This window comes from Hyperolius riggenbachi, chromosome 1 (assembly GCF_040937935.1).
Source record: "Hyperolius riggenbachi isolate aHypRig1 chromosome 1, aHypRig1.pri, whole genome shotgun sequence".
In the NCBI taxonomy this organism is placed as follows: Eukaryota; Metazoa; Chordata; class Amphibia; order Anura; family Hyperoliidae; genus Hyperolius; species Hyperolius riggenbachi.
Window position 1 is genome coordinate 149534241 of NC_090646.1, and position 26406 is coordinate 149560646.

The 26406-nt window shown below is 41.5% G+C and overlaps 1 protein-coding gene across 1 annotated transcript in view; it reads right to left on the reverse strand.

Annotated features, from left to right (window-relative positions):
* The window catches only part of WWC2 (WW and C2 domain containing 2), a 265651-nt gene that overhangs the window by 70638 nt on the left and 168607 nt on the right, over positions 1 to 26406 (reverse strand). The window contains exons 8-11 of the mRNA XM_068278746.1: positions 23719 to 23792; positions 14601 to 14843; positions 12025 to 12114; positions 9802 to 10391 (exon numbers count right to left, since the gene is read on the reverse strand). Of these exons, the coding sequence (XP_068134847.1) occupies positions 9802 to 10391; positions 12025 to 12114; positions 14601 to 14843; positions 23719 to 23792 (997 nt within the window). The remainder of the gene's footprint in view (positions 1 to 9801; positions 10392 to 12024; positions 12115 to 14600; positions 14844 to 23718; positions 23793 to 26406) is intronic.

Below are 26406 nucleotides of genomic sequence, written 5' to 3' on the forward strand. Positions count from 1 at the left end.
GTGTTGTGCGGCCCTGCAGCTTGGCCTTAAAGCTGCAGTGGCCACTTAAGTAAAAAATAGGCTGGTCTTTAGGGGGGTTTAACACTACGGTCCTCAAGTGGTTAAAATCATCGCTGGGAAGAAGTCGATACCAATGCAAGTCAGTGGAGTGAAGGATCTTCCTCCTGTCAGTGTTACTGCGCTGTTGCGGTTGGATAACCTCCAGGTTACTAGTGACGTTTTGCCACAGGAAATAATGCAATTAAACAAATTCCTTAATTACTGAAAACATTTAAACACAACTGATGCTGGATACACACGTTGAGATTTCCCGTTCGATTCCCGGGATCAAACGGATCGAATCGATTATTTCCAACATGCTCGATTCGGATTTCGATCGTTTCTGCCGTCGATTTGCATGTTAAGTATGCCAAATCGCCGGCAGAAACGATCGAAATCCGAAATCTAGCATGTTGGAAATAATCGATTCGATCCCAGGAATTGAACGGGAAATCTCAACGTGTGTATCCAGCATGACATTTAATGTAGGATTATAAATACCAGGATTGGCAGTAAAAGCCCCCCCCAAAAAATCACAATATTATCACAGAGAATTACCTAATTACCAGTGTAATTCTCACAGACTGGACCATAAGGGCCTTCTCCCACTGAATGCAATTGTTGCTGAATGGAATGTCCTGTCATAAAGCCACAGGAATTAGCGCACCTAATAACACATTGCAAATGCAGAGGAAAATTAACTGTTGGTTACAACTCTGGGTTGTAACTGGAAATGGCTTTTTGTACTAAAAATTCCCTAGCCATAATGTGTTGCATATAAAACTGTTATGTCACGGTTTTCATAATTATCACAAGCTGATGTAATAACAGGTAGTCCCCAATTAACAAACAACATAGGGACTGTAGGTTCGTTATTAAAGGAAACCCAAGGTGAGATGTATTTGGAGGCTGCCATATTTATTTCCTTGTAAACATTGCCAGTTGCCTGGCAGCCCTGTCGGCATAAGTAGTGTCTGAATCAAAACCTGGGAACAAGCTAATCCAATAGAACCTGAGTCAGTTGAGTTAAGGTGCCCATACATCAGGCGACTTGGCGGCTGATCGACCATCCAATTCGATTATAATGAAGTGGATGAAAATCGTTGCCGCCAAGTGCATGCCCGACCGACAAAGCGACCAATTTCGGGACAGAAACCTTCCTCTTTGTCTATCGCGCATGCTGCAAGATGTCGGGCAGAAGTTGCTTGGTCGGGTGTGCAGTAGCGATTTCCGAGTGAGCGACGAGTCGACAAAACCCCCGCCGTAGAAATGTGCCCCCCTGTGTGCATTTATACGTTACCTGTCCTGTTGCAGCCTCCGCATGGTGATATGTAACATGACATGGTAACCTCCGGGCGCTATTCCGTATGCGCTACTGGCGCATATTATCTGACGCCGGCGCATAGCGTCTGACGTCAAACGCTAGGCGCCATAACGTGTATGGATAACTGCCCGGAGGTTACGGGACACCGCCCGAAGGCTGCAACAGGACAGGTAACGTCTAAATGCACACGGGGTTGGGGTAGTGGGCATATTTATACATGGGGGGGGGGGGGGGAGGGGAGGGGGTAGTGGCGGTGCAGGGGCAATGGGCAATTTCATGCTGAAATAGGACAGGAATCAGCCTGAAGTGTATGGGCAGAATTGACAAGAGACAAATTTATCTCTAATCAGATTCGATTAGAAACAAAAATTGTCTCTGCCGAATCTTCCCATAATCTTTAGGTCTATGGACACCTTTAGAGTACCTGACCTGCTGCATGCTTGTTCAGGGTCTATGAGAAAGTATTAATAGAGGCAGAGAATCAACAGGACAGCCAGGCAACTGGTATTGTATAAGGGCTTGTTTCCACTATCGCGAATCCGCATGCGTCTTGCGTATGCGCATAGACAATATAAGTGAATGGGCCTGTTTCCTCTTAAGTGTCTGCGGGAGCGTTTTATTGTGCGGAGAAAATCTGCATGGAACACCCTGCAGAATTCGCCTGCGTGTGGAATGCAGGCGAATCGCACACAATGTATTTAATAGGGAAATCGCATGCGTTTTTTGCCGCGAATTCGCATAGGTACCAATATAAATTCACACAGGCAGTAACATGGTTAACATCGCATATACCCTCACCTATGCGAATTCGCGGCAAAAAACACATGCGGAATGGCATCCGCATGCGATTTCATCAGCGGTGGAATCCAGGCGATTCCGCACCGCAATAGTGGAAACGAGCCCTTAATGGAAATAAAATGGCAGCCTCCATATCCCTCTCACCTCAGGTTCCCTTCAACCTGAATCCATTCTTAAGTCAGAACACTGTCATCTCTGTCTCCTGTACCTCCATGCCCCCCCCCCCCCGTGTTCTGTGTCACCCCTCTGTGCTACCTCTGCCTCAACCCTGCCACTCTACATCACCTCTGCGCCTCATTGTGTCCTCCTCTGTGCCTCATTCTGTCCTAGTGATGATCACAAGGTGCCAATTTCTCTTATGAAAATTTTCGGGTAAGATTTTGCAATTACAATTATGCGTCGATTATGTGAAATCTATTCAATTTCAAAATCATTAATTTCCAGAGGGTCCTGGCTCTGGATCACAGGTTTGCTTTCAAATGTATAAATGTGTATCCAAACTTGGAACTGGCAATATAGTACTGTGTACCGCAGCAAAATGTCATTTTACCTAATGAAAAAACATTTTCTCTTTGAATTTTTAAAATTAATTTTCTCAAAAACTACAAGGTCTATTTGATTATTTTTTTTTTTAGTTTTCGTTGTTCCCATTTTTCACGAGGTTTGTTTCGTCAGATTGTTTGTAAGTCGAGCGTTCGTAAGTCGGCGACTACCTGTACCTTCAATGCAACTTCTAAAAAGTTTGTAAGGGATATTTGCTACTTTGAAAAAACAAAAACAAACAAACAAAAACAAAAAAAGGTTTCTGTTTCTACTAATCAACAACTTAGTTTTAGTAGCAAAAATAAATAAAATCTATTTTTTTTCACAGAAAAAGCTAAAACATCAGCTCAACAAGAAATGTTAGTAAGCACAATAACAGAGTAAACAAGCAGCTCGGGGTGACCCAAACCACTAGGAATGTATAAGGGAATAAAAGAGGCCGAAAGGCCCTCCTACTAATAAGCAATACTTGGTGAAATTTGCCTTCTTAAAAGAGAAGGAAATTTGCAATGATTGCAAATGTCCTTCTGTCATAAGCACAATAAGCAGTAGATGGCAGCCTAACACCACAAAACTTGCAGTAAAGGCTCTGATTTGTTTTTCTTCTCTCTTCAGAGACACAAATTACCCCAAATAAGCTGAAGTATTAAATTCACACTGTTTTCATGCAGTAGGGGGTCTATTCAATGAGAAATCAGGCCGCATTTTTTGTCTGGAAGTGAAACAGGATTGGAAAAATGCCGCTTAGCAGGTGAGACACGCTAACAACTAACAGTACCCAGGTTCACTTTTATTTCTATTTGCATAACACTGCATATCCTCAGCCGTTTCCCTCTAATTAGATCATTAGATGGGCACATTTAAATGACAGGCACACCTGACATGGGCTCAGATTAGCACTGTATCAAGGCCATGAGGAGAGGCTGCTAATAAGCATTTGGGAAACCTTAGCAAAAGTAGCACAAGATGGAGACGTGCAAAACAACTTCTGACAATTCCACGTGTTGTAAGTTAGATTTACATAGAAAACCCATTTTAATTTAACAACACAATTAAAAAGGAAAAGATGCACAAGTATGTATTTAAATACATATTTTTCTCCAAATGTTACCAAAGACCTTTGTAGTTAGACCTGGCATTTGTCTGCGTATAAACTCCTTATCAGTTGCCAAATAACTTCTTTAAAGTGCACAGATGCAGGTTTTTCTCTCAGTTTCCCTGCTCTCCTGCATGAGGTAAATAAATTGTATCCCAATTAAACATAAATCTAAATACAGTTTTTTGTTCAGAATATCCCTCGATTGACGTCACTGAAAATCAGCGAACCTAAAACTTCATGCCTGATGTCAATATATTAAAGAGGAACTTTAACCAAGGATCGAACTTCATTCGTATCAGTAGCGGATGCCCCTTTTCCCATGAGAAATATTTACCTTTTTTCAAATAGATCATCAGGGGGTCTGTAAGGCTGATATTGTGGTAAAACCTGTCCCCACAGTGTGATGTCATGACTAAGGTCCTGACAGTTTGCTGTCTGAGAGTCTCATTGCATTGTGCAGGAGCAAACGCAGGATTTTTAAGGGGGGGGGGGGGGATTCCTGAAAGGTCCAGAAGCACTTACAGTATGTCCCCGAGTGCTTCCGAATACAGATGGCTCCATACTGCCCATGCACAAAAGTGCGCTGGCGTATTACGGAGCTGCCTATCTTTGGAAGTACTCAAGGACACAAGTGTTTCTGAGGGCTTCTGGAAGCAGCAAATTTGAACAGGGGACAGCGCTGGAACAACTCCCCGAGAGAGGAACGAGAGATAGACTTAGTTTGGACAATTCAGTGGAATATGTCACATGTCACATAGCGCAAGCGATACCCATATGATGCAGGGATATATGCATCTGCGGAAGATGGCAGCGCTATATAAATACTAAATAATAATAATTTGCCTCTCCAGGATTGCACTTTTATTTAGCTTTACTGTATGACAAGAAGACACAGCCAGCCAGCACTAGGGAAAGAGGGAAACAAAGGTGAATGAGGGAGGGCTGGTGCACACCAAGAGGGCTTCTGAGCGTTTTTCAAATCAACATTGATTTGAAAAGCGCTTGGCTAATGTTACCCTATGTGGGTGTTCCCACAGCAGCGTTGTGATTTTTTCAAAATCGCAGGTATACCGCATGCAGCATTTTTTTGAGTGATGCATTCAGAAATCGCTCTGAAAATCGCACTCGCTAATTGCTAGCGATTGCTATTGTGATTTTGGCATGCACTAGCCCAGAGAGAAGAGGAGTGGAGAGAAATTGAGAATAGCCTGAGATGGCTGTATCGCAGTCCCACATCACACAGAGGCTACTTGCCTGTAATAGGACTCCTGTCCCTGCCAGTCTCTCACACAAGTCAAAAAGCAGCCCTCCTGGAGTCTAGGGACTGTCAAAAAATGTTCACCTTGTTTAACAAGATGCAGTCATTATGACATAGGGGAGAGACAGATTTTTGCCCACAGACCCTCCAGGCAAGCTCTGCATCATGCTGTGTATATATACCAGCTTTCCTGCCCTTTAATTGCAGTTTTATCAGCTAGCCTAGTATTTTGCATTGCCTTACAACAACAAACCTGAATACACCAGACAACAGCCCTAAATCACTGAATGAAAGGGGGCCTGGGGGGAGATTGCCTGCCTCCCGGTGGAGTGGAGAGACTGAGATAGAGCAGATAGCGTATCTGTATTGCAGTCCCACATCACACAGAGGCTACTTGCATGTACTGTGTCTCCTGTCCCTGCCAGCCAAATCCAAAAAAGCTTTATTGGCAGGACCAAATACATTTAGCATTGCCAAAGCAAAAACAAAACATTAACAACATGATGGGGAGGATTGTGGGAATAGGGGAATGATATAGGTATACTGTCCATAGGGGTGTGGAGAATCTCACACAAGCTGCAGGCAGCCCTCCTGGAGTTTAGGGACTGTCAAAAACTTTTCTACCTGTGACATACCTTATGTAGCTGTCTACATGCAGTCTTTACAATAGGGAAAGAGCCGAGTTTTTCCCACAGACCCTGCAGGCAAGCCTCTGTATATTTACCAGCTTGTCTGCTTCAGCGATTTCAGGGAATTTTTTTTAAAGGTACAGGAGTCTCAGGGGGGTGTTCCATACATCCAGAACCCCCCGTCTGGATACGCCAGTGTTGTGGGAAATAACAGATTTTTCCAATTGCCAAGCAAACAATATATCCCTTTGTGCATAGAACTCTCATATTCGGTGCAGATCACCTGGCAGGACTAAAGAGGTCACCACCAGTGATAAATTTCAGAATGTAAATCAGGGAGAGGAAAGATTTTACAATGGGCAAACACTGAATAAATCTATATATAAATATTGTGAAAAATAAGCAATTTTATTAACCACTTAACCCCCCGCGGTACGAATTTCTCCGTTCCTTTTTCCCCCCTAAAAAACCAGGGACGGAGAAATCCGTACCTTCCGCGCTCCCGCCGCTGTCCGCACTCCCGCCGCTCGTGCACACGCTCCCGCCGCTCGTGCACGCCGCCCGGAGATCAATGAACAGGAATATCCATTCCCGTTCCTTGATCTAAGCCCCCGCAATGATCCGCTGCTTCTATTAGAAACAGCGCGATCATTGTGATCTTCTCAGCCTCGTACTGCTTCCTGTAAGCGTCCTTCCGGACGCTTACAGGTCGCATGTAAACAAACACACTGTGGCCATCTTGTGGCCAAATAGTAAAACTACACCCTAAAGCATTTTACATATACAAAAACATTACATATACACAATAAATTAACTCCTTACCTCCCACACTCCCCAATTTTCTTTTTTTTGTAATTTAAAAAAAAATACAATAAAAAAACAAAACATAAATAGTTACCTTAGGGACTGAACTTTTTAAATATTTATGTCAAGAGGGTATAACACTGTTACTTTATAAACTGCGGGCTTGTTATTAGGGATAGATGCAAAACTGAAAAAAATGCACCTTTATTTCCAAATTAAATATTGTCGCCAAACATTGTGATAGGGACATAATTTAAACGGTTTTATAACCGGGACAAATGTGCAAATACATTTCATGGGTTTTAATTACAGTAGCAAGCATTATTTAAAAACTATAATGGCCGAAAACTGAAAAATAATATTTTTTCCCCACATTTTTTCCTATTTACCCATTAAAATACATTTAGAATAAAATAATTCTTGGAATAATGTCCCACCTAAAGAAAGCCTAATTAGTGGCAAAAAAAACAAGATATAGTTCATTTCATTGCGATAAGTAATAATAAAGTTATAGACGAATGAATGTAAGGAGTGCTGAAAGGTGAAAATTGCTCTGGTGTTCAAGGGGTAAAACCCCTCAGTGGTGAAGTGGTTAATTATGTTATTTTCACTATAGTTGCTCATTAACTTTCAATCAACTAATGATCTGATCTAAATAATTGGATCCGCCACTGACTGGAAGTAAAATCTTCTGTTGTCCAATTGGTAATGCTCATGTTGGGCCCTGTGGATAAGAAAATTATCTTTCAACATGACAGGAACAGGAAACGTGCTGGAAACCAAAGGCTGACCTCATTTTAAGTGTGTAGGTTGATTACTGTTTCTGAAAGAACAATTATAAATTGGTCATGCTTGGAATAAGCAATTTCTTGAAAAGATGGCCATGGCTCCGGCCATTTTTATAAGGCCTTATTCTGTCCTAAACTCCACCCCACCAACACACCTGTTCAGAAAAGCCTATAATTTGCTATAGGCAGCACTGAAGGCACACTGGCTCACCCACTAATCCTGGTGTTTCCTTCCCCTTTGTTTCCTCCCCACTACCCTCTGGATTGTAAGCTCGCAAGGGCAGGGACCTCCTCCTAGTGTTTCTCATACTGCTGTAATTTTAACATATGTATATGTACCAACTACATATCAACTATGTATGTATCTGTATTTATTATATTCAATGTCATGACTGTACAGTGTCTTGTATTTCTTATGTATATTTGTTCCCCATTATTTGTTTGTACTATGTACAGCGCTACGGAAGATGTTGGCGCTATATAAATAAAAAATAATAATAGTAATAATAATTTGCCTGTTTACCATTCACAAATTTATTACACAACAACAGACTAAGGATTTATCAGATTCAGGAGATGATGAGGAAGGACTAACCCCTGAAACATATGAGCCAGAAGTTACCCCCCCCCCCTTAATTATCCACCACTTCAGTTGAGCAAATAAATATGCAAATCATTATTTCCTACCTTGGAGACCCAGGCATGCACCAAGACCTGCTAGTTTATAGCAGACTCGTAACTAGAGCCATATAATCCAATATGCAGTCGGCTATTTATGTCTTCACCAGCACAAGCCATGTCATGTACAAGTTTGACTTCCTAAAACCGAAGGTATGTGCAAATATTCATCCAGAAGTGGCCTCATAATGTACATCAGGACAGTGAGCGTGCAGATAATTCCTTTAGGTCTAGAAAAACATGTCCAGAATGCAATCCGGCAGGTCCAGATATAAATCTAGTATTTTAGGGATGTAAAAGAATGCTTTGCATATGTACCCACTGTCCTAAAGTGAAGCCTTATGGGGCTCATGTGCAGCGGAATGACTGCAAATACCTTCAGATTTAGGGAAGCAAAATTGTACTTGGCATCAGCATTGTAAAACTGTCAACAGTAAACAGTATACAGTAAGGGCTTGTGCACACCAAGCATTGAATTAGTGAGAGCTTTTCAAAATCACTGGCGCTTAAAAAGCTCTTGTAATGTGAACAAGCCCTTAATGCTTATTTTATAACATGACTGTGTGAATAGTCCATTATGATGACTGATCTTTGCTCCTCCAGCCCTGAGAATCCAGGTAACCATCGCTGAGGATAAATGGTGCCAAAACAAACAAAATATCTCAGATAGTTTCAAGCGTTCTAGGCTTATTACTCTGGGCCCACAGTAGCCTTTCTGTACAAGCAGAAAAGAATAAGGCAGAGCTCACTGGTGACATAAAAAAATATATTACATATCAGAGACATACACAATATACTTGCAAGTAATGCTAAACATCATGGTGGTACCTATGATCTTACTACCTAAATAGGAACATGAGGTGCCAAGTTCTGATGAGCCTATTGAATGATAGTAATTGTGCGTGTGTAGGTCAATGTTGAGGCTAAATCTAAAGTGTGTACAGGTTTTCCCGTACTTCGCTGGCTTGCCCTCTAATGACTCGGCAGGATGGATTGCTCGCACCCTGGAAATTCTAGCAGAAAGGTTCCAATCCCCTCTCCATAGAGTAGAACACAGTGCTCAGCTGAGAAGCAAGCAGTGTGTCTATACAGCTCTTATTCCTAAACTGCCACCCCAAACCATCTCTAATCAGCTTCCAGAGACAATTACAGCAAGTTTGTATGCAGCTTCAGGCATGGTTTTCCACACTCAGATCAGTTTTCAAAGTGCCAACTGCAGATTACAAAACCGCCACGTGCATTCGGGGTCTGGCCTTTTATAAACAAATACAGAAGTGGTGTTGAATCTGTGACCAAATCACGAGACATGAATCTATATAGGACAATGGCTGAGAGCACCTTGTTGGGTCGCCTGCCTTAATCAAAGATCATCTAATTTTTTTCCCCATTCTGATTTTTTTTTAAAGAACACTGAACCCACTTATTCACAGCTTTGACTATTTGTAGAGGCCATATATTTGATTTGAATGTTGTGTAATCATTTCCTCTCAGGAGGCTCGGTTAGCCAAAACACAGAATCCGCTGTGGTGACAAGGCTGATCTGGAAGTAGATGTCTACACTTGAGAAGTGTGATTGTGTCATGTTGTAGTTTGCCGCTCTGTTGCTTAGTTTTAATGGAAGAAAAGATTTCGCTCACACATATCTAAGTTGTCAGCTCTCACCCATAAAGTCCAGCCTCCTTGAAATTTGATGGCATTTTAACAACTGGCAGACAAGTACTGCACCTGCAGCATCATTAACACAATGCTCTGGACAATTTGGGAAAAGTAAAATTGCTTATAAATCTCTGCTAGTTGATGTCTAGCTAACAATGCTCCATAAACTCCTAAAAAGGACTTACCTGCACTTCCTTCTTGTAATGCGGTATTAGCTTGGTGTCTCATACTCTTGTCCTCAGGAAAGGAGGGCAATGGCTCATTAACAGAGTCCAACAAATGCTGACTTTCACAGATGTCCATGTCTGAGAATATCCCAGGAAGCTCACAACTTTCAAAATCTGTACCAATAGGGTCCTGAGTAGGCAAGGAAAAAGTTCCTTCCAATACTGGGGGAGAACCTGGTGGGGACAGGGAAGAAAGTGACGACAAGGAGGAGAGTGACGTCACAGACTTGGGAGGTTTGGATTCCTGTGGATCCTCTTGTGCAGCGGCCACGTTGCTATAGTCAGAGCTGCCATGGCAGTGGTCAACCTCATTTTCATGAATGGTAGTAATCGGCCCAGATGGAATGTAACCGCTCTTCTCTTGCAGCATAAAGTCCAGTTTGTATTGATAGTCCAGGTCTGCTGTGGGGTCACCTTGGTTATAATAGAGGTCAGTAGAGCTCAGAGAATTTAAGGATCCTCGACTAGAAGTGTTTAAGGACCCTCGGCTAGATGCTAAGGAGCCAAGGCTGCTGCCGGATGACACGGACAGGGTGCTGGCAGAGAGGCTGGAATAACAATACAAAAGACAACAATGTAATATATGAACAACAAAGCAACACAATATTAAAATATATTATATGAATAACTGTTAAAGTTTAATTACAAGGCTCAAACCTACACTAAAGAAGAACATAGCTAGCCGTTAGCACAGCATTGGTTTAATCTTTAATAGCATCACATTTTTTCTGGTTAAAGCAGAACAACTAGATGTGTTAAAAAGAACGGTCCCCACAGTTCATATACCCTATACCAGACCTTCCACTTATTTTGTAAAATGTTTTCACTTGTTTACAATATGCTTTGAAAGATTGCCGAAAAACACCACTTCTGCTACTGAAAACACTGTGAAATCCTGAAGTGATCTAAAGGAACTTTTTTCACGTTTTGTTGTTTCCAGCCTGATAAATTACTGGTATCCTCCTCAAGTATCCTTCTTGTGTTGGAAACCCTGCTTTGTCCTTACAGCTGTAGTGCAAATGATCTAGTTTTCTTGTTTTTACCAGGCTCAGATAGGCAAGTTGGCCAGGTGACTAGAGATGCAACTTTTGCAGCTGACCACTTTATTACTAAACAACAATGTTAAAGTGGTTTGACCTAGATAAATTGCTGCTGAACCGGAAGGGAGATAAACTGCTGCAAAGTGAGAATTGCAGTTCAGCAGTAACACAGTGAATCCAGCGCAGGAGACTTAGATGCACGGGGAGTAACTTCAGCGCTGTCAGAAGACGGAGCTGAAGTTACTTTTAAAACACAATAATTCCCCACCATCCATGGCGGCCTGGAGGGGGAATAGTATTTAACACGGCCGGGACTTGTGCAGCATCAGGATCAGCCATATATCGGCTGTATCCTGCACCGATTCCTCTCGTACGCGTTCAGCACAGGTCCGCAATACATCAGATGGATGGGATGAGAAGAGAGGCCAGGCAGCACAGGAAAATAAGAAATGAGGTTCATAGCATGGCTTCACTTGCTCTTTGCTCTTTACATAGATGGAAACCATGGAGAAGGGTTGGCTGGAACACATCTGTGTATATATATATATATATATATATATATATATATATATATATATATACATATATACACACATACATACTGGTGAGGGTGGGGCACTACAGCATAGCAGTTGGAATTATAACAAATTATTGTGGTAAAGCAAGGCCGAGAGCCTCCGTTTGTGGTTTTACTTGTGTGCTGCTGTGGCCCCTTTCATACATACTGACTAAGAAAGCAATGAAGTGAAGACATTATTTCCAGTGACCATCATCCACAATGGTGCAGTTCAAAAAGAAAAGGGCTGAGAATGTTTAGTTCTTCAGCTTTTCCACATTGTCAGAAGAGTACAAATGCTTAATGATTAAAGCTCTGTAATGTGAACAACATTTGTTTTCAAGGTTGGGAACTTGACCACATGACAACCTATATACACAATGGAGCTCAAAACACTTAAAAGATAAATGTCCATTAATGGATTCACAGAGACTTACACAATAGCAGATAAAAGTGAAAACATAAATTTATAATAAAAAACCAAGGACAGGAAGCTGATTACACTGGACCTGCTGGAATTCCATAAAGAAAATGGCATCACGGACAGAAACATCTGATGTTAATAGCGATAAGTCCTGAACTTGCCTTTTAAGCTCTGAATGTAGATATGTGGCAAGTTTTGTTGTTTCTTCCAACTTTTTCACCAACTCTTTCTTCTTCTCTTGAACCTTCAACCTGAATGAATAGACATCCTTAGTTACAAAATCCCACATCATTTTCCAGAGTCAGTTAAAAGCATAGTCCTTGTCCAACCTGACACTTGAAGAGAATTCTCTACTTACAAGAAAGTGGGAGGAATACGAAGGCCACCAATGCTAGCTTACTCTAAAGTCAAATTTCAGGCACATTTATTAGAACTGCAGGTCACATGTGTTTTTTGATGTACAAAATCCCAGAGTATTTAGTCCAAGCTGTCAGCAGCCAAGTAGACTGCTCTGTATACAGCCTGCAGCCTCTCTCCCTCATCCATTTTCTGGATCTGAAAGTTGACCATCTACATGTTGGATTTCAGATATTGCTGTTTCAGGAAAAGCAGCAGCTGCTCTATATACAAATGGGGGGGGGGGGGGGGATTAATAAATAGACCCTTATTTCGTTGCCTAAAGAGGAACATCACTTCAAAATTGTCATCAGTATGCATTATTGGCTGCCCCAATCTTTCTGTATTTTACTGTATTTTTCTACATTAATGTGCAGGCAGCAAGGAATTTCCGCAACTGGCTGAAGCTGGAATTGCACTTTACAAGGTTGCAATCTGTAGCCTTTGTAAAGTATGGAATGCCCAGAAACTTCCCATCTTGATACAGGAATAAAACGCTGGTGAGAGTAGAAGCTTGATGCAATTTTTTTCAATTGAGATTAATGAGCTTTACACATCAAATCAATTAACATGCACTTATAGACTTCAAAATGGGTATTTAAGATGTTTGCTGTGGTCCACAATGCTGCTAAAAATAAGTCAGAACCTCCCTTGCAGCTCGCCGCCCACACGTGACAGTAAAGCCTGCTACGACTTTAAAATTGGCAACAGGTTAGAAGCAATTTTCAGCATTTAGGGCTGGTGCACACCGAGCGGCTTTTTTAGCGTTTCTGCAGCCGCGTGCGGCTGCGGATCCGCTTGGTCAATGTATCTCAATGGGGTGGTGCACACCAGAGCGGGAGGCGTTTTGCAGAAACGAAAAATGCCGGGGTGAGGCATTTTTTGGATTTCAGATGCGTTTCTGCCTCAATGTTAAGTATAGGAAAAACGCAAACCGCTCTGAAAAACGCCTGTTCAGAGCGGTTTTGCCGGCGTTTTTGTTACAGAAGCTGTTCAGTAACAGCTTTACTGTAACAATATATGAAATGTACTATACTGAAATCCGCTGCAGCAATCCGCAAAACGCCATAGAAAAATAAGAAAAAGCGTTTTTTCAAAATCTGCTAGCATTTTGCGGATCTGCTAGCGGGTTTTGGTGTGCACCAGGCCTTAGTTGTCATGAACAAGTAAGTCTTCCTGCCCAACAGCTATGCAGTAATGTGCCCAGTAACATAAGCTTCACAGAAACATCATCCCCTCCACCTGTCATCCTCTGACCAATAGTGACTTCCCTGCAGATTTGTTCATTATTTAGCAGAAATCCACTTCGGATTCAAGACACCTCATTGGGCAGAAGTTGCGGCCAACCAGAAGGTGACTGCTCAGTACCGACTGGGCAGTTGTTTTGCCCCATCAGGGAAACAAGACAAGACACAACATTTATATCGTGATTTTCTGCTGGAGGACTCAAAGCACCAGACCTGCAGCCACTAGGGTGCGCTCTATAAGCAGTAGCAGTGTTAGTGAGTCTTGCCCAAGTTCTCCTCGCTGAAAAGGTGCAGGCTTACTGAACAGGAATAGCAGAGATTTGAACCCTGGTTTCTGGTGTTAGAGGCAGAGCCCTTATAACCCAGCCTTGGTCAACCTTCTTACCCTGGAGGAACCCTGCAAATAACTATTGGATCTCAAGGAACCCCTGCATTTATTTTGCAAGAGGCATGGCCTTTAAAAGCAGGTGTATATGTTTATTTCACTACCCCCCCCCTATTACACTGCCACTCATTATACTGTCTCCTTATCCTAATGCATTTTATTAATGTGCTCATTATAATTCTGACCCCCAATTTAGTGCTTATTTTTACAGAATCCCCTATTATAATGTGCTCTATTATACTTCTTCCACGATGGAGGAAAATGTAAAGGAACCCCTGCAGAGTGCTCAAGGAACCCTGGTTGAGAAAGCCTGCCTTAACCAGTACACTATCCAGGAAGCAGTATTCCCAAGACTGCTGATTGGCCAGAACATCTGGCTAATCGGGTGCCTGGAATCTCAAGTGTGTTATATAGTATGTGAACTATTGCACATGGAACATCGCTTGTGGCAGGTGGAGGTGACTGTTCATCAAAGGGAATGGCTGCTGTATATGGAGAGTGGGTTTGAAACAAAAAGTTTAAAGTCCAGTCCTTTCAACCAAGTGTTCTGCCTGTAAAGAAGGGTTTTGATTTAATAACAGCTTGAATAAAGACAATGAGTAGCTAAGAGACTGCAAACATTTGTGGATATGATCTCTCCTTTACTAGGCTAATTTAAAGTGAAACTCTGCTACACACTACACACTTATGCGAACGGACTGTGACAAACCTCTCAGCAAGTGCTTGGCTAGGAGTACTTTTGACAGACAAGAGATCCTCTTCCAGCCTCCTCCGCTCTGTTTCTAGGTGTTCTATCTCGTCCTGAGTGCGTTTCCGTGTACTCACAAACTGCAGCTCCTTAAGAAGTTCCTCCTTCTCATTGATCAGCAGAAGCTTCTCTTTCTCGACATCCAGAGCCCCGGGCCACGCCTCACTGTCCAGCTTTGCCAGTTCTATCTTTAAATTGGCCATACTGGGAAGAAAATGAAATAATTAATTCAACTTTGGGGGGAAAAAAAAAAGAAAAGAAATCATGTAGGTCCACACCAGACAGCTCAATAATTGTTTGGCAAGCGCTATATTAAACTGTCTGTAGCTGAACCAGAATTGTTTTTCCCACCGTTCATATGCTCTGTGATTAGCAAGACATACTGCTGGGAGCAAACAGCCAAGTATTTTAAACCTCTCAAAAAGGTATCATTAAGTAACGATGAATCAATTCAAACTGTTTAAAAACACCGAATGATAAATGGCGAGGAGAAAAAAAAAAAAGAAAAGAAAGAAATTGTCACACTATGAATGGTTTGTGTAAAAAAAGACATTCAGAGAACATAGGTAAAACACAACAATTAAGCTAAAGCACTATCAGAAAGCCTGAACAATGGACGGAAAGTTTCTCCACCATCTGACAAGGGTCTCCTAGAGCTTATACCAACAAATGACACATAGCCACCAATTATCATCGTCACCGGCATTTTTAGAAAAATAAGTAAAATGGTTTAGAAAATGCAGGAAAAAAAAAAGAAATGGAGGAAAAAAAACCCAGAGTTCATATGGAAATATTTTCAGGTTAAGCTTAAACAGAAACTGTAACCAACAATTGAACTTCATCCCAATCAGTAGCTGATACCCCCTTTTACATGAGAAATCTATACCTTTTCATAAACGGATCATCAGGGGGCTCTGTATGGCTGATATTGTGGTGAAACCCCTCCCACAGGAAACTGAGGACCATGGTCCTGGCAGTTTCCTATCTGTTAACCTCGTTGCATTGTGGGAAATAGCTGTTTACAGCTGTTTCCAACTGCCAAAAAAGCAAGTAGCAGCTACTTCCAGTGACATCACCTGCCAGCAGTAAGAATGTCACCATGTGATAAATGTCAGAATGTAAATTAGGGAGAGAAAAGCTTTTACAATGGGCAAAAAACTAACTAAATCATTTATACATAAATATTGTAAAAATGAAGCACTTTTTATTACATTATTTTCACTGGAGTTCCTCTTTAAAGAAAACCTGCACTGAAAATTAAAAGTCAAAATAAGCATACACAAGTCATACTTACCTCCTGTGTAGTCTACTCCTCAATCTCTTTCTCCTCTTCTGGGTCCTGTTTGTTCACTGTGATCAAGGGAATTTTTCATCCTCCATTTTAAAAATGGCCATTACCCATAACAGCTTTCTGGTCAGCACACAGTTAAACTGTAACATCGCCCACTTGAGCCATAGGGAAACCTGGACATTACCTGGTACATCAGTTTTCCTCTCAGCTATAACTGACAGCAACTGATATTTTATTGACAGCAACTGATATATTTCAGATCTGACAAAATATTGTCAGAACTGGAAGGGATTATTATCAGAAAAAAATTGTGAGCTTCTAAAAGGAACTGGTGGCAAGATAACTATGGAATGTTCATTTGAAGTTACCTCATGTGTTTATTTTAAATATTTTTACTCAGTACAGGTTTTCTTTAAGCACAAATTATTATAGAGGGATTAGAAATGTGCAATTTTTATTAATCACGTCACTCTATTGTAGGCTAACAATCAGATATGGACAACACAAATTGATTGCTGTGATTATAAACCTGTTAAGGTAGTAAATACCATACGCTTTGCAGATGGCTGACTAGATATTTATAACATCTGCTCTCCCACCATGATTCTGCTGTTATTTACCTTGATAAGTGGAAGGTGCTGCACACGGCCTGCAGTGAAGGCCATTTTTCCACATTTATAGACATGCAACTTTTATTCTGAGGGTCTTTCAAGCATTTGCCATCTTTAGCATACAGATTATAGGACCAATTGTAGAAGTGGAATTATCATACACAACAATGATACCACAAATTTGGGTAAGCACCATCAACACAAAGCTTTAAATGAATAGAGCTAATTGATAAAAAAGTCAGGTACTGCACTCAGGAGTGTGCAGAAACGATCGTTCAAGATATAGAACAGCAAAGAAAAGTAGATACTATACAAACCGCACCACTGCAACCATATGCAAATGTACAAAAAAAAAGTGTTATTTGATACATGTATGAGCACAACTTAAAAACAATTAAGGAGGAACTGCAGTGAAAATAACGTAATGAAAAAAGAACTTAATTTTTACAATAATTATTTATAAAGGAATTAGTCAGTGTTTGCCCATTGTAAAATCTTTTCTCTCCCTGGTTTACATTCTGAAATGTATCACATGGTGACATCTTTACTGCTGGCAGGTGATGTCTGTGGAAGGAGATTATGCTTTTTTGGCAGTTGGAAACAGCTGTTATTTCCCACAATGCAATAAGGCTCCCACAGTGTGATGTCAGTACCTAGCTACTTATATCACACTGTGGGAGGGGTTTCACCACAATTTCAGCCATACAGACCCTCCAGATCTATTTGAGAAAAGGTAATTATTTCTGGTGGGAAATGAGGTATCAGCTACTGATTGGATTAAAGTTCAATCCTTGATTACAGTTCCTCTTTAAAATAAAATGAGCAGGGGTACATTAGTACTGTAAGATATGATGATATTACACAATGTAATAACACCTGGGCTCAATCCCTACAAATTTCCAGCATTACTATTTATAGGGCTTAAGCCCATGTGTTATTACATTGTGTAATATCATACATGATATCTCACAGTACTAATGTACTCCTGCTCAATTTATTTGATTTGGTTTTACATTTTTGTGCTCATATATGTATCAAATAAAGCTTTTTTGTAGTTTTGCATATTGTTGCATTGGTGCGGTTTGTAGAATATCAAACAAAACAATCATTTAACTTGAACCAATTCTACATTTGCCTATAATTTTATGCAATGTATATGCATAATTCAAATTACATAACATATTTAAAAATGGCAGCCCCTTATGAATAGTTATAATATACACTGGGATGGTCAATGCTCATAATTACCTGTTGAGGAAAATTTCATGCAGCTTGGAAATTGACCAATCAAATGCAGTAGATGTTGCATTTTCAAGCTGCATAAAATTAGCTTCAACTTGGAGCTATAAGCATCTCATTGACCTTCCATAAGCCTCCATAGTCGTCCTAGACAGGTTAGGCAGGTTGTGCTATTAGTATTAGTAGCCTCTCTTCCAGTCAGCTGCCCTGAGGCCTTGAACCCGCCCCCCACCCTTCTCCACCATACAGTAATATTGCATTGCATCTTTGCGGCACATTATTTCTGCCAACTTTTAGGTGTTGCTAGCCAAGAGGAGCGGCAGAAAGCTTGCAGAAGCACCTCCCACTGCAGGGCTGATTTTAGCCACCAAATACAGCAATGAAGTGGTGACGTACTTACTATATATAATAACAGTTTCGAAGGTTTCAAGCACATAAGCCAGTAGTAGAAATATAGAATGCCAAGGGTATTTCTACATAGGACAACCTTAATGAGAGGGAGGCTTCTTAATGAAGGCTTCCATATTTTTTCCCTTTTAAACAATTCCAGTTACCTGGCTATCCTGTTGATCCTCTGCCTCTAATACTTTTATACATAGACCCTGAACATGCATATGCAGATCAGGTGTTTCTGACATTATTGTCAGATATGAGAAGATTAGCTGCATGCTTGTTTCTGGGGTTATTTAGACGCTACTGAAGCCAAATATATCAGCAGGACTGCCAGGCAACTGGTATTGTTTACAATGAAATAACTATAGCAGCCTCCATATTCTTCTCCCTACAGTTGTCCTTTAAAATGCTGGTATAGGAAGGACTAAGTCCCCTTAGCCCCCCCCTTAGCCGCCCCCCCCCCCCCCACCACCACACACCTTTTGCTTTCCCGAGATTACTAAAACTGTAATCCTGAGTCACAAAACAGGAAAACCCATAAGTGATGTCTTCAGTACTTTCCAGACAACAATTGCAATATGTAATGAAGACAATTACATGTAATAGCAAGCAAATGGGTTTGAGCCTTGTAATACAGAAAACAGTTGTGTCTTCTATCTGTGACTGGAAGTGCTTTAGTAAATTCTACGATATGCAGAATGGGTTGTGTACACTGGCCTCTGCCTTCTGCCTCAGTGTGAGATTCTGGGATTTTCAGGATCTTGTGTGCAGTGTTTGCATTTTTAATTGGATTTATGAAGCACTGTAAATTTTATCATGACTCTCCCGCCTTGCATCATATTGGGTTTTGTGCTCATGCAGTATATTCTTTCTTGACCCTTCCAGCTGCTTTTTCCTTGTATTACTGTCACAGGAAATGCATCTAAACACATGGCAAAAGCATTACAAATGGATCCTAAATGCAATGTAAAAGCAATCTATTCTTAGATCGCTTCCAAGCGTGACACAGATCTGCAATTGCCTTAAAGGACACCTGAAGTGAGAGGAATAAGGAGACGGACATATTTATTTCATTTTAAACAATTCCAGTTGCCTGAATGTGCTGCTGAGCTTTTATGTATCAGTGATGTCTGAATCGTACAAATGAAACAAGCATGTGGCTAATCTAGTCAGACTTCAGTCAGAAACATTTAAATGCTTGTTCAGGGTCAATGGTTTAAAGAAGGGGTACCCACTGAGTAGATTGCAATGGACTTCATGGTAGATCCTGACTAAACTACATTTACCATTCTGTGAATACAATTGTGCTCCTAAAATTGTACATGGGTAGATCATATTGCTAATTTTTAAACTAGCTCACAAGCCAAAAAAAAACTGTGGGCACCTCAGGCAGTGAATTAGCAGGACAGCTATGCAATCTGCATTGTTTAAAAGGAAATTAATCTGTCAGCCTCCATATTCCTTACAGTTCAGGCGTCCTTTAACTGAGCTAGAAGGATCCTGATGCAGAAAGTGATTGGGGGAACATCTCAAGTCAAAAAAACAAAACAAACAAAAAACCCCCCAAACTTTTAATAGTTTCATCCAGCCTTCGTGTGTGCCATTTTCTATTTAAAATGGATATAGGCCACAGCACACCACAAGAAAAACTGTACTTTGAAGCAGTGGTTCTGCCTTTGTATCATTACTATGCCTTTATAATAGCATAGACATGTTTTGCAGTGCTTTACAGAGTGTCCTTAGAGGATCTAATAGTTTTCTCTCTACCACAGTCTATTCTAAAGTCAGTTACTTTGGGGGCAGGGGAATTAACCTATCACTATATATTTTTTTGCACATAAGAGAAAAGTAGAGGGCCCAAAGGAATGAGAAAGGTTGTCTTGTGGTGCTCTCTAGCAGGCGCAGCATCTGACTTGGGCGCTGCCATAGGCGTAATACTATTAAGTCTACAGCGGTGCAGCAAGATTTTTACTGTAATTATGCATCCATCCGGAATTTCAGCCGCAGCAGGGTGAGCCATCATTCCGCTCAACCTATACAATACATATACCCAGAGGAAACCCATGCAAAAATGTGGAGACAAAAACATCTGGTACTTTACAACTCAATAAATTAGGAATAAAAATATTGAAATTGAAATTGTAAAGAACAATTATCCTAGTGTGGGATTCTGCAAATGGGGTTAAGAACTCTTTTTGATACGTGTTGCGGTCTATGCTGCTGTTGGGGAACCCCAAAGAAGTATCTGCTAGCCCCTTCCATTCCTTGGAAGTCATTCAGCTCTCTTAAAGTGTACCAGAAACAAAGGGGCATAAAAGATTTATACATACCTGGGGCTTCTTCAAGCCCCCTCCCGCAGATTACTGCATGCAGTAAAAAATGGCGCAGGGGAAAAAATGGCGCACCGATAAATGTATCATAAAACGCTATTTACCGTTTTAATGTTAATACATTAAAACGGTAAATAGTGTTTTAAGATACATTTATCGGCGGATCGGTGCGCCGTTAGAAAAAGCAGAGGGGCTTCACTACAGCTACAGCCTCACGTTCCCGGTAATCCTTGCTAGCGTCCAAATCCATGGCAACAGAGGAATCCGAGGCAGCCTCTGCTACGGTAGATGTTTCCCCAGTCCGCCCGGCCAATAAGGAGCACAAATGAGGAGGGCAGAGGCACAGACGTTCCACAGACACTTGCTACTACGGACACCAGTAGTTAATTACTATTTTCTAACAAGTTCCTGCAGCTCACTTAGCACAGCGCTAAGGGTACAGACTAGGGACAAAGTTTTGCAGGTTCGAATCTGCTCTTCACTGCCTTTTTTTTTTTTTTAAGAAAACGGCACTATTGTAATATTATTGTAACGTTTTTTAAATAAAAGTGTGACTGCAGAATAAGGATAAGAGATAAAGAATTGGTGGCTGGAAACTGACCAACAATAGCGGTGATTAGTCAGAGAAAAGTCACTTCTCTGACTAATCACCGCTATTGTTGGTCAGTTTGCAGCCACCAATTCTTTATCTCTTATCCTTATTCTGCAGTCACACTTTTATTTAAAAAACGTTACAATAATATTACAATAGTGCCGTTTTCTTAAAAAAAAAAAAAATAAAAAAGGCAGTGAAGAGCAGATTCGAACCTGCAAAACTTTGTCCCTAGTCTGTACCCTTAGCGCTGTGCTAAGTGAGCTGCAGGAACTTGTTAGAAAATAGTAATTAACTACTGGTGTCCGTAGTAGCAAGTGTCTGTGGAACGTCTGTGCCTCTGCCCTCCTCCTTTGTGCTCCTTATTGGCCGGGCGGACTGGGGAAACATCTACCGTAGCAGAGGCTGCCTCGGATTCCTCTGTTGCCATGGATTTGGACGCTAGCAAGGATTACCGGGAACGTGAGGCTGTAGCTGTAGTGAAGCCCCTCTGCTTTTTCTAACGGCGCACCGATCCGCCGACAAATGTATCTTAAAACACTATTTACCGTTTTAATGTATTAACATTAAAACGGTAAATAGCGTTTTATGATACATTTATCGGTGCGCCATTTTTTCCCCTGCGCCATTTTTTCCTGCTCCTAGATTACTACCTTGCCGCGGACTAAAGCCTTCTGGATATCCCAGTGTCAGTCCTGTTCTCCCAGCACAGTCGGCACAGGAGCAGTGCGGCCAAGCGCACTCCCCAATCTTGCGCCTGCGAGCGTTCTGCACCTGCGTAGTAGTACTGCGCAGGCGCAGAACACTCCCAGCGACGGGAGAGCGTTGGGATGGGCGAGCAGTATGCCCGACTGGCCGGGGAGAACGAGACCGATGCCAAGAGATCCAGAAGGCTTTAGACCGCGGCGAGAGAGCGATATGCATGGAAGGGGCTGGAGAAGGCCCTAAGTATGTATACATCTTTTATTCCCCTTCATCTTAGGGTCACTTTAAGGAGTGTTTTTAGTCTCTGCTGCAAGCCCTGTATAAAATGGTGAAAGCTCTCTCTAAAATGTGTCCATGCGAAAATGATAAGAAACAACGAAGCAAGATATGTGCCCAAATTACATGGGGTTTTTCAGTCTTACAGCTTTGGCCCATCTCAATGGTGTAAGGGATAGAAAGAGGTTAATTTGTTATGCGGGACACAAATAAATAGAAAAGTATTCAAACTGATAAATTTGTATAAACATTATACAATATTTAAAACCAGGGCTGTGTTATTTAAAAAAAGATGATTGCCATCAAATGCACTTAAAGTGAACCAGAGCTGAAGCACCCTCATGTATTTTACCATATTTATCAGTGGGAACATTAGAGAAAACACCTACCCCGCTCTCTGTTTAATCCTTCACTGCTCAGCCTGCCTGTTAACAGCCCTGATAAAATCTCAGACTGAGCATTCAGTCTGGCTCTGCTCAGGAATCATTATAGCTGAGTCTGTCTTCTCTGATGTCTTTTCAAGCTCAAGCCTGCCCCCTTCTGGCTCTGCTATAATGACTCTGTTGTAATGATTTCTGAGCAAAGCCAGACTGAATGCTCAGTCGGGGATTTTATCAAGGCTGACTAGAAGCAGGCTGAGCAGTGAAGAATGAAACAGAGCAGGGTAGGCGTTTGCTCTAAGGTTCCCACTGATATAAATGGTAAAATACATGAGGGTGCTTCGTCTCTGGTTCACTTTAAAGGGGTTTGTAACCTCCATAAAAAAAAAAAAAAAAGTCTAAAAATAGTTAGTGCCCCAAACACATATGTAAACCCTTTTTTCACTGCAGTAATAAGTTAATATCAAAATGCAACTAACAAAAACTTCCCATTTCACATAAGATAAGATAAGGACACTATGAACAGACATTAATTGAATCCTTGAATTCTCTTTCCCCTCTTGAAGAGTTTACACAGTGATGTAAGCCTGTTCTCTAGTTGGAGGGGCAGTAATCTCTAAAACAAGCAGTAAGGTGTGTTCCCATTTGTGCCACACCATGTGCTGCCAGCAAGAGCGGACAGTTAGTGTCTGCTCCGATGGTCCACCATAGTCCAGCTGTAGCTTGGGGCAGATGCATTACCCCCATAGGCTATATGGGGGAACACATCCTTCTGCCCGGGATAATCACTGACTGCACATAAGTGCAGTCCACTAATTGCAACATATTCCACTGATCCATTGCAGCATGACCGGTGTGAATGGCTGCTATTTATAAAAATGGAGCCGTTCACTCTCAGTTTACTGATGAGTGGAAAACAGACAAAAAGTGATGTCCCTTTTGGCATCACAGAGAAACAATTAAAATAGCAGAAATACATATATTTTTGTTTTATATCACATCTCTCTTAAATCTGACAGTGAACACAAAGACCAACAGGATAGGTAAGCTAAATAAATAATTTCTTATTGGATGATTTATTTTTATTTTAGTTCAGTTTAGTATGGAGTTTGACCCCACTTTAAATCAGTATGTTGGCTTCAATACACTTCTAAATTGTGGTCAGTTTACAAGTTGGCCACTGGAGGTCACCCAACAACCATTTTTCTTTTTTGCACACTATTTGTAGAGCAGACAGAGCAAGTTCGATTTAGAAACCTTACCTCCTCTTTGCCTCCTCATACTGCAGGCTGAGCCTGACCTTTTCCGCAAGAGTTGCTCTGCTTCTCATTCCAATCTGTTGGATAAAACAAGGAAAAAACATAGCCTCATGGTGAATGAACAGGTAGATCAGTTTTAGAACATAAATAAACTATGAAAAATCAAGTACAAAAATCTCAAGTATGCTAAATGTACAGGTGAACTCACCTGAAGCTTCGTGACTGTAGTGTAAAGCTGCACATAGACTGGAAACTAATATCACCCACAGGAATCATCTCAGATGACAGAATAGGAATGGCTGCAGTACAATGCTGTGGAGCAGCCTGTTCTGTTCTATGGAGAAGGCAACAGAACTACCCACAATAGAAGTTGGCCAAGCAGGAAATGAATAAAGGGAAGACAAACATCAGGGGGCAACTGTACTCAGCTTCGTTTCTAGAAGCTGGCAAGGCGGGGCGCAGGGATGGAGGGGAGGAGCTGCGGGCACACTTGGCCTCAGCCATGGGGAGGAGGACCAGACTCCTCACTCCCTCTCCTCGGATGCCCCCCCCTCTCCCGTGTTATAGCGGCACATTCAAATACGGCGGCAGATATAACTACTGTGTGCTTTTTAGTGTAGCCTCTCTGCAAGAAAATACTTATATCCTAACTAATATCCTAACTGTCATACTCCACTTACTGCTTTCATTGTGCTTGAAGATTCCATCATGCTAGACATTGGTAAAAGCAAAAAACCTGTAGTAACGTGACACCATTTACTGCATACTTTTGACATAACTGGGGCTGTCCGGCTCAGCAAGTGATGAAGACAATTGAGCTGTCTCAGACTGAAAGTGTAATTTACTCTATTCACCATTTAATACTGCAATACTCATTTATTTAATTACATTTTTAAGCTTCTGTCCGGATTTCACCTTTTTGGGGGGGCGGGGGGGGGGGGGGGGTGAGGGGGGGGGTGCGCTTGTGAAACAGTTCTTCGCAAGAACTCCCCCCCCCCCCAAAAAAAAAATGCCTGGGTCATCTCATCAGATCATTAGTTGTGTTGCTCACCTAACAAATGGTCTTTGAACACAACCAAATGTATTTCTTTTTTTCCTCTTGTCTATTCATCTTCTGCCTTTCAGCACTATCATTGCTAGAGAGTTGTTTTGCATAGCATTTTAGAACAGTGACATCCCTGTGTATTCCAATGCTTTGCTCCATCATGCAGACTAAAGATAGAACTGTGAGTCTTAGATATTATCAGTCAGTAAAAGCAACTGAAGTCTTGCACACAAGCTACATGGTTTTTAGCCCAAGACGGCCGGTCTGTACCGCCTCTGCTGAGAATCTGCCATGCATACAGAAGCACCCAATCCCTTCCATGCATTGGTGAGAGATCAGTCTGGCAGATAATCTTGGCCGGGGACATTGTTCTCCTCACCACACCCCATCTGTGCTGCCGCTGTGCATTGCACTGCTGGCCTTCCTCCCTCTCCATAGCAACAGAATGTGTCACTAGCCTACAGGCTAGTGACGTGTCTTTACAGAGCTTGGCCCCAAACGGTCATCCAAGGGACTGAGTCCCAATCCCTTCTGGCAACAGTAATTTTGTGTATAAGGAGTTACATAGTTATTTTGGTTGAAAAAAGACATACGTCCATCAAGTTCAACCAGTATAAAGTACAACACCAGCCTGCTCCCTCACATATCCCTGTTGATCCAGAGGAAGGCGAAAAAACCCTTACAAGGCATGGTCCAATTAGCCCCAAAAGGGAAAAATTCCTTCCCGACTCCAGATGGCAATCAGATAAAATCCCTGGATCAACATCATTAGGCATTACCTAGTAATTGTAGCCATGGATGTCTTTCAACGCAAGGAAAGCATCTAAGCACCCTTTAAATGCAGGTATAGAGTTTGCCATAACGACTTCCTGTGGCAATGCATTCCACATCTTAATCACTCTTACTGTAAAGAACCCTTTCCTAAATAAATGGCTAAAACGTTTTTCCTCCATGCGCAGATCATGTCCTCTAGTCCTTTGAGAAGGCCTAGGGACAAAAAGCTCATCCGCCAAGCTATTATATTGCCCTCTGATGTATTTATACATGTTAATTAGATCTCCTCTAAGGCGTCTTTTCTCTAGACTAAATAAACCCAGTTTATCTAACCTTTCTTGGTAAGCGAGACCTTCCATCCCACGTATCAATTTTGTTGCTCGTCTCTGCACCTGCTCTAAAACTGCAATATCTTTTTTGTAATGTGGTGCCCAGAACTGAATTCCATATTCCAGATGTGGCCTTACTAGAGAGTTAAACAGGGGCAATATTATGCTAGCATCTCGAGTTTTTATTTCCCTTTTAATGCATCCCAAAATGTTGTTAGCTTTAGCTGCAGCGGCTTGGCATTGAGTACGATTATTTAACTTGTTGTCGATCAGTACTCCTAAGTCCTTCTCCCAGTTTGATGTCCCCAACTGTATCCCATTTATTTTGTATGGCGCTAGACCATTGGTACGACCAAAATGCATGACTTTACATTTTTCAACATTGAATTTCATCTGCCATTTATGTGCCCTTATAGCCATCCTATCCAGATCCTGTTGCAATATGACACTATCTTCCTGAGAGTTGATGATTCTGCACAATTTTGTATCATCTGCAAATATAGCAACATTGCTCACTACTGCATCTACTAGGTCATTAATAAA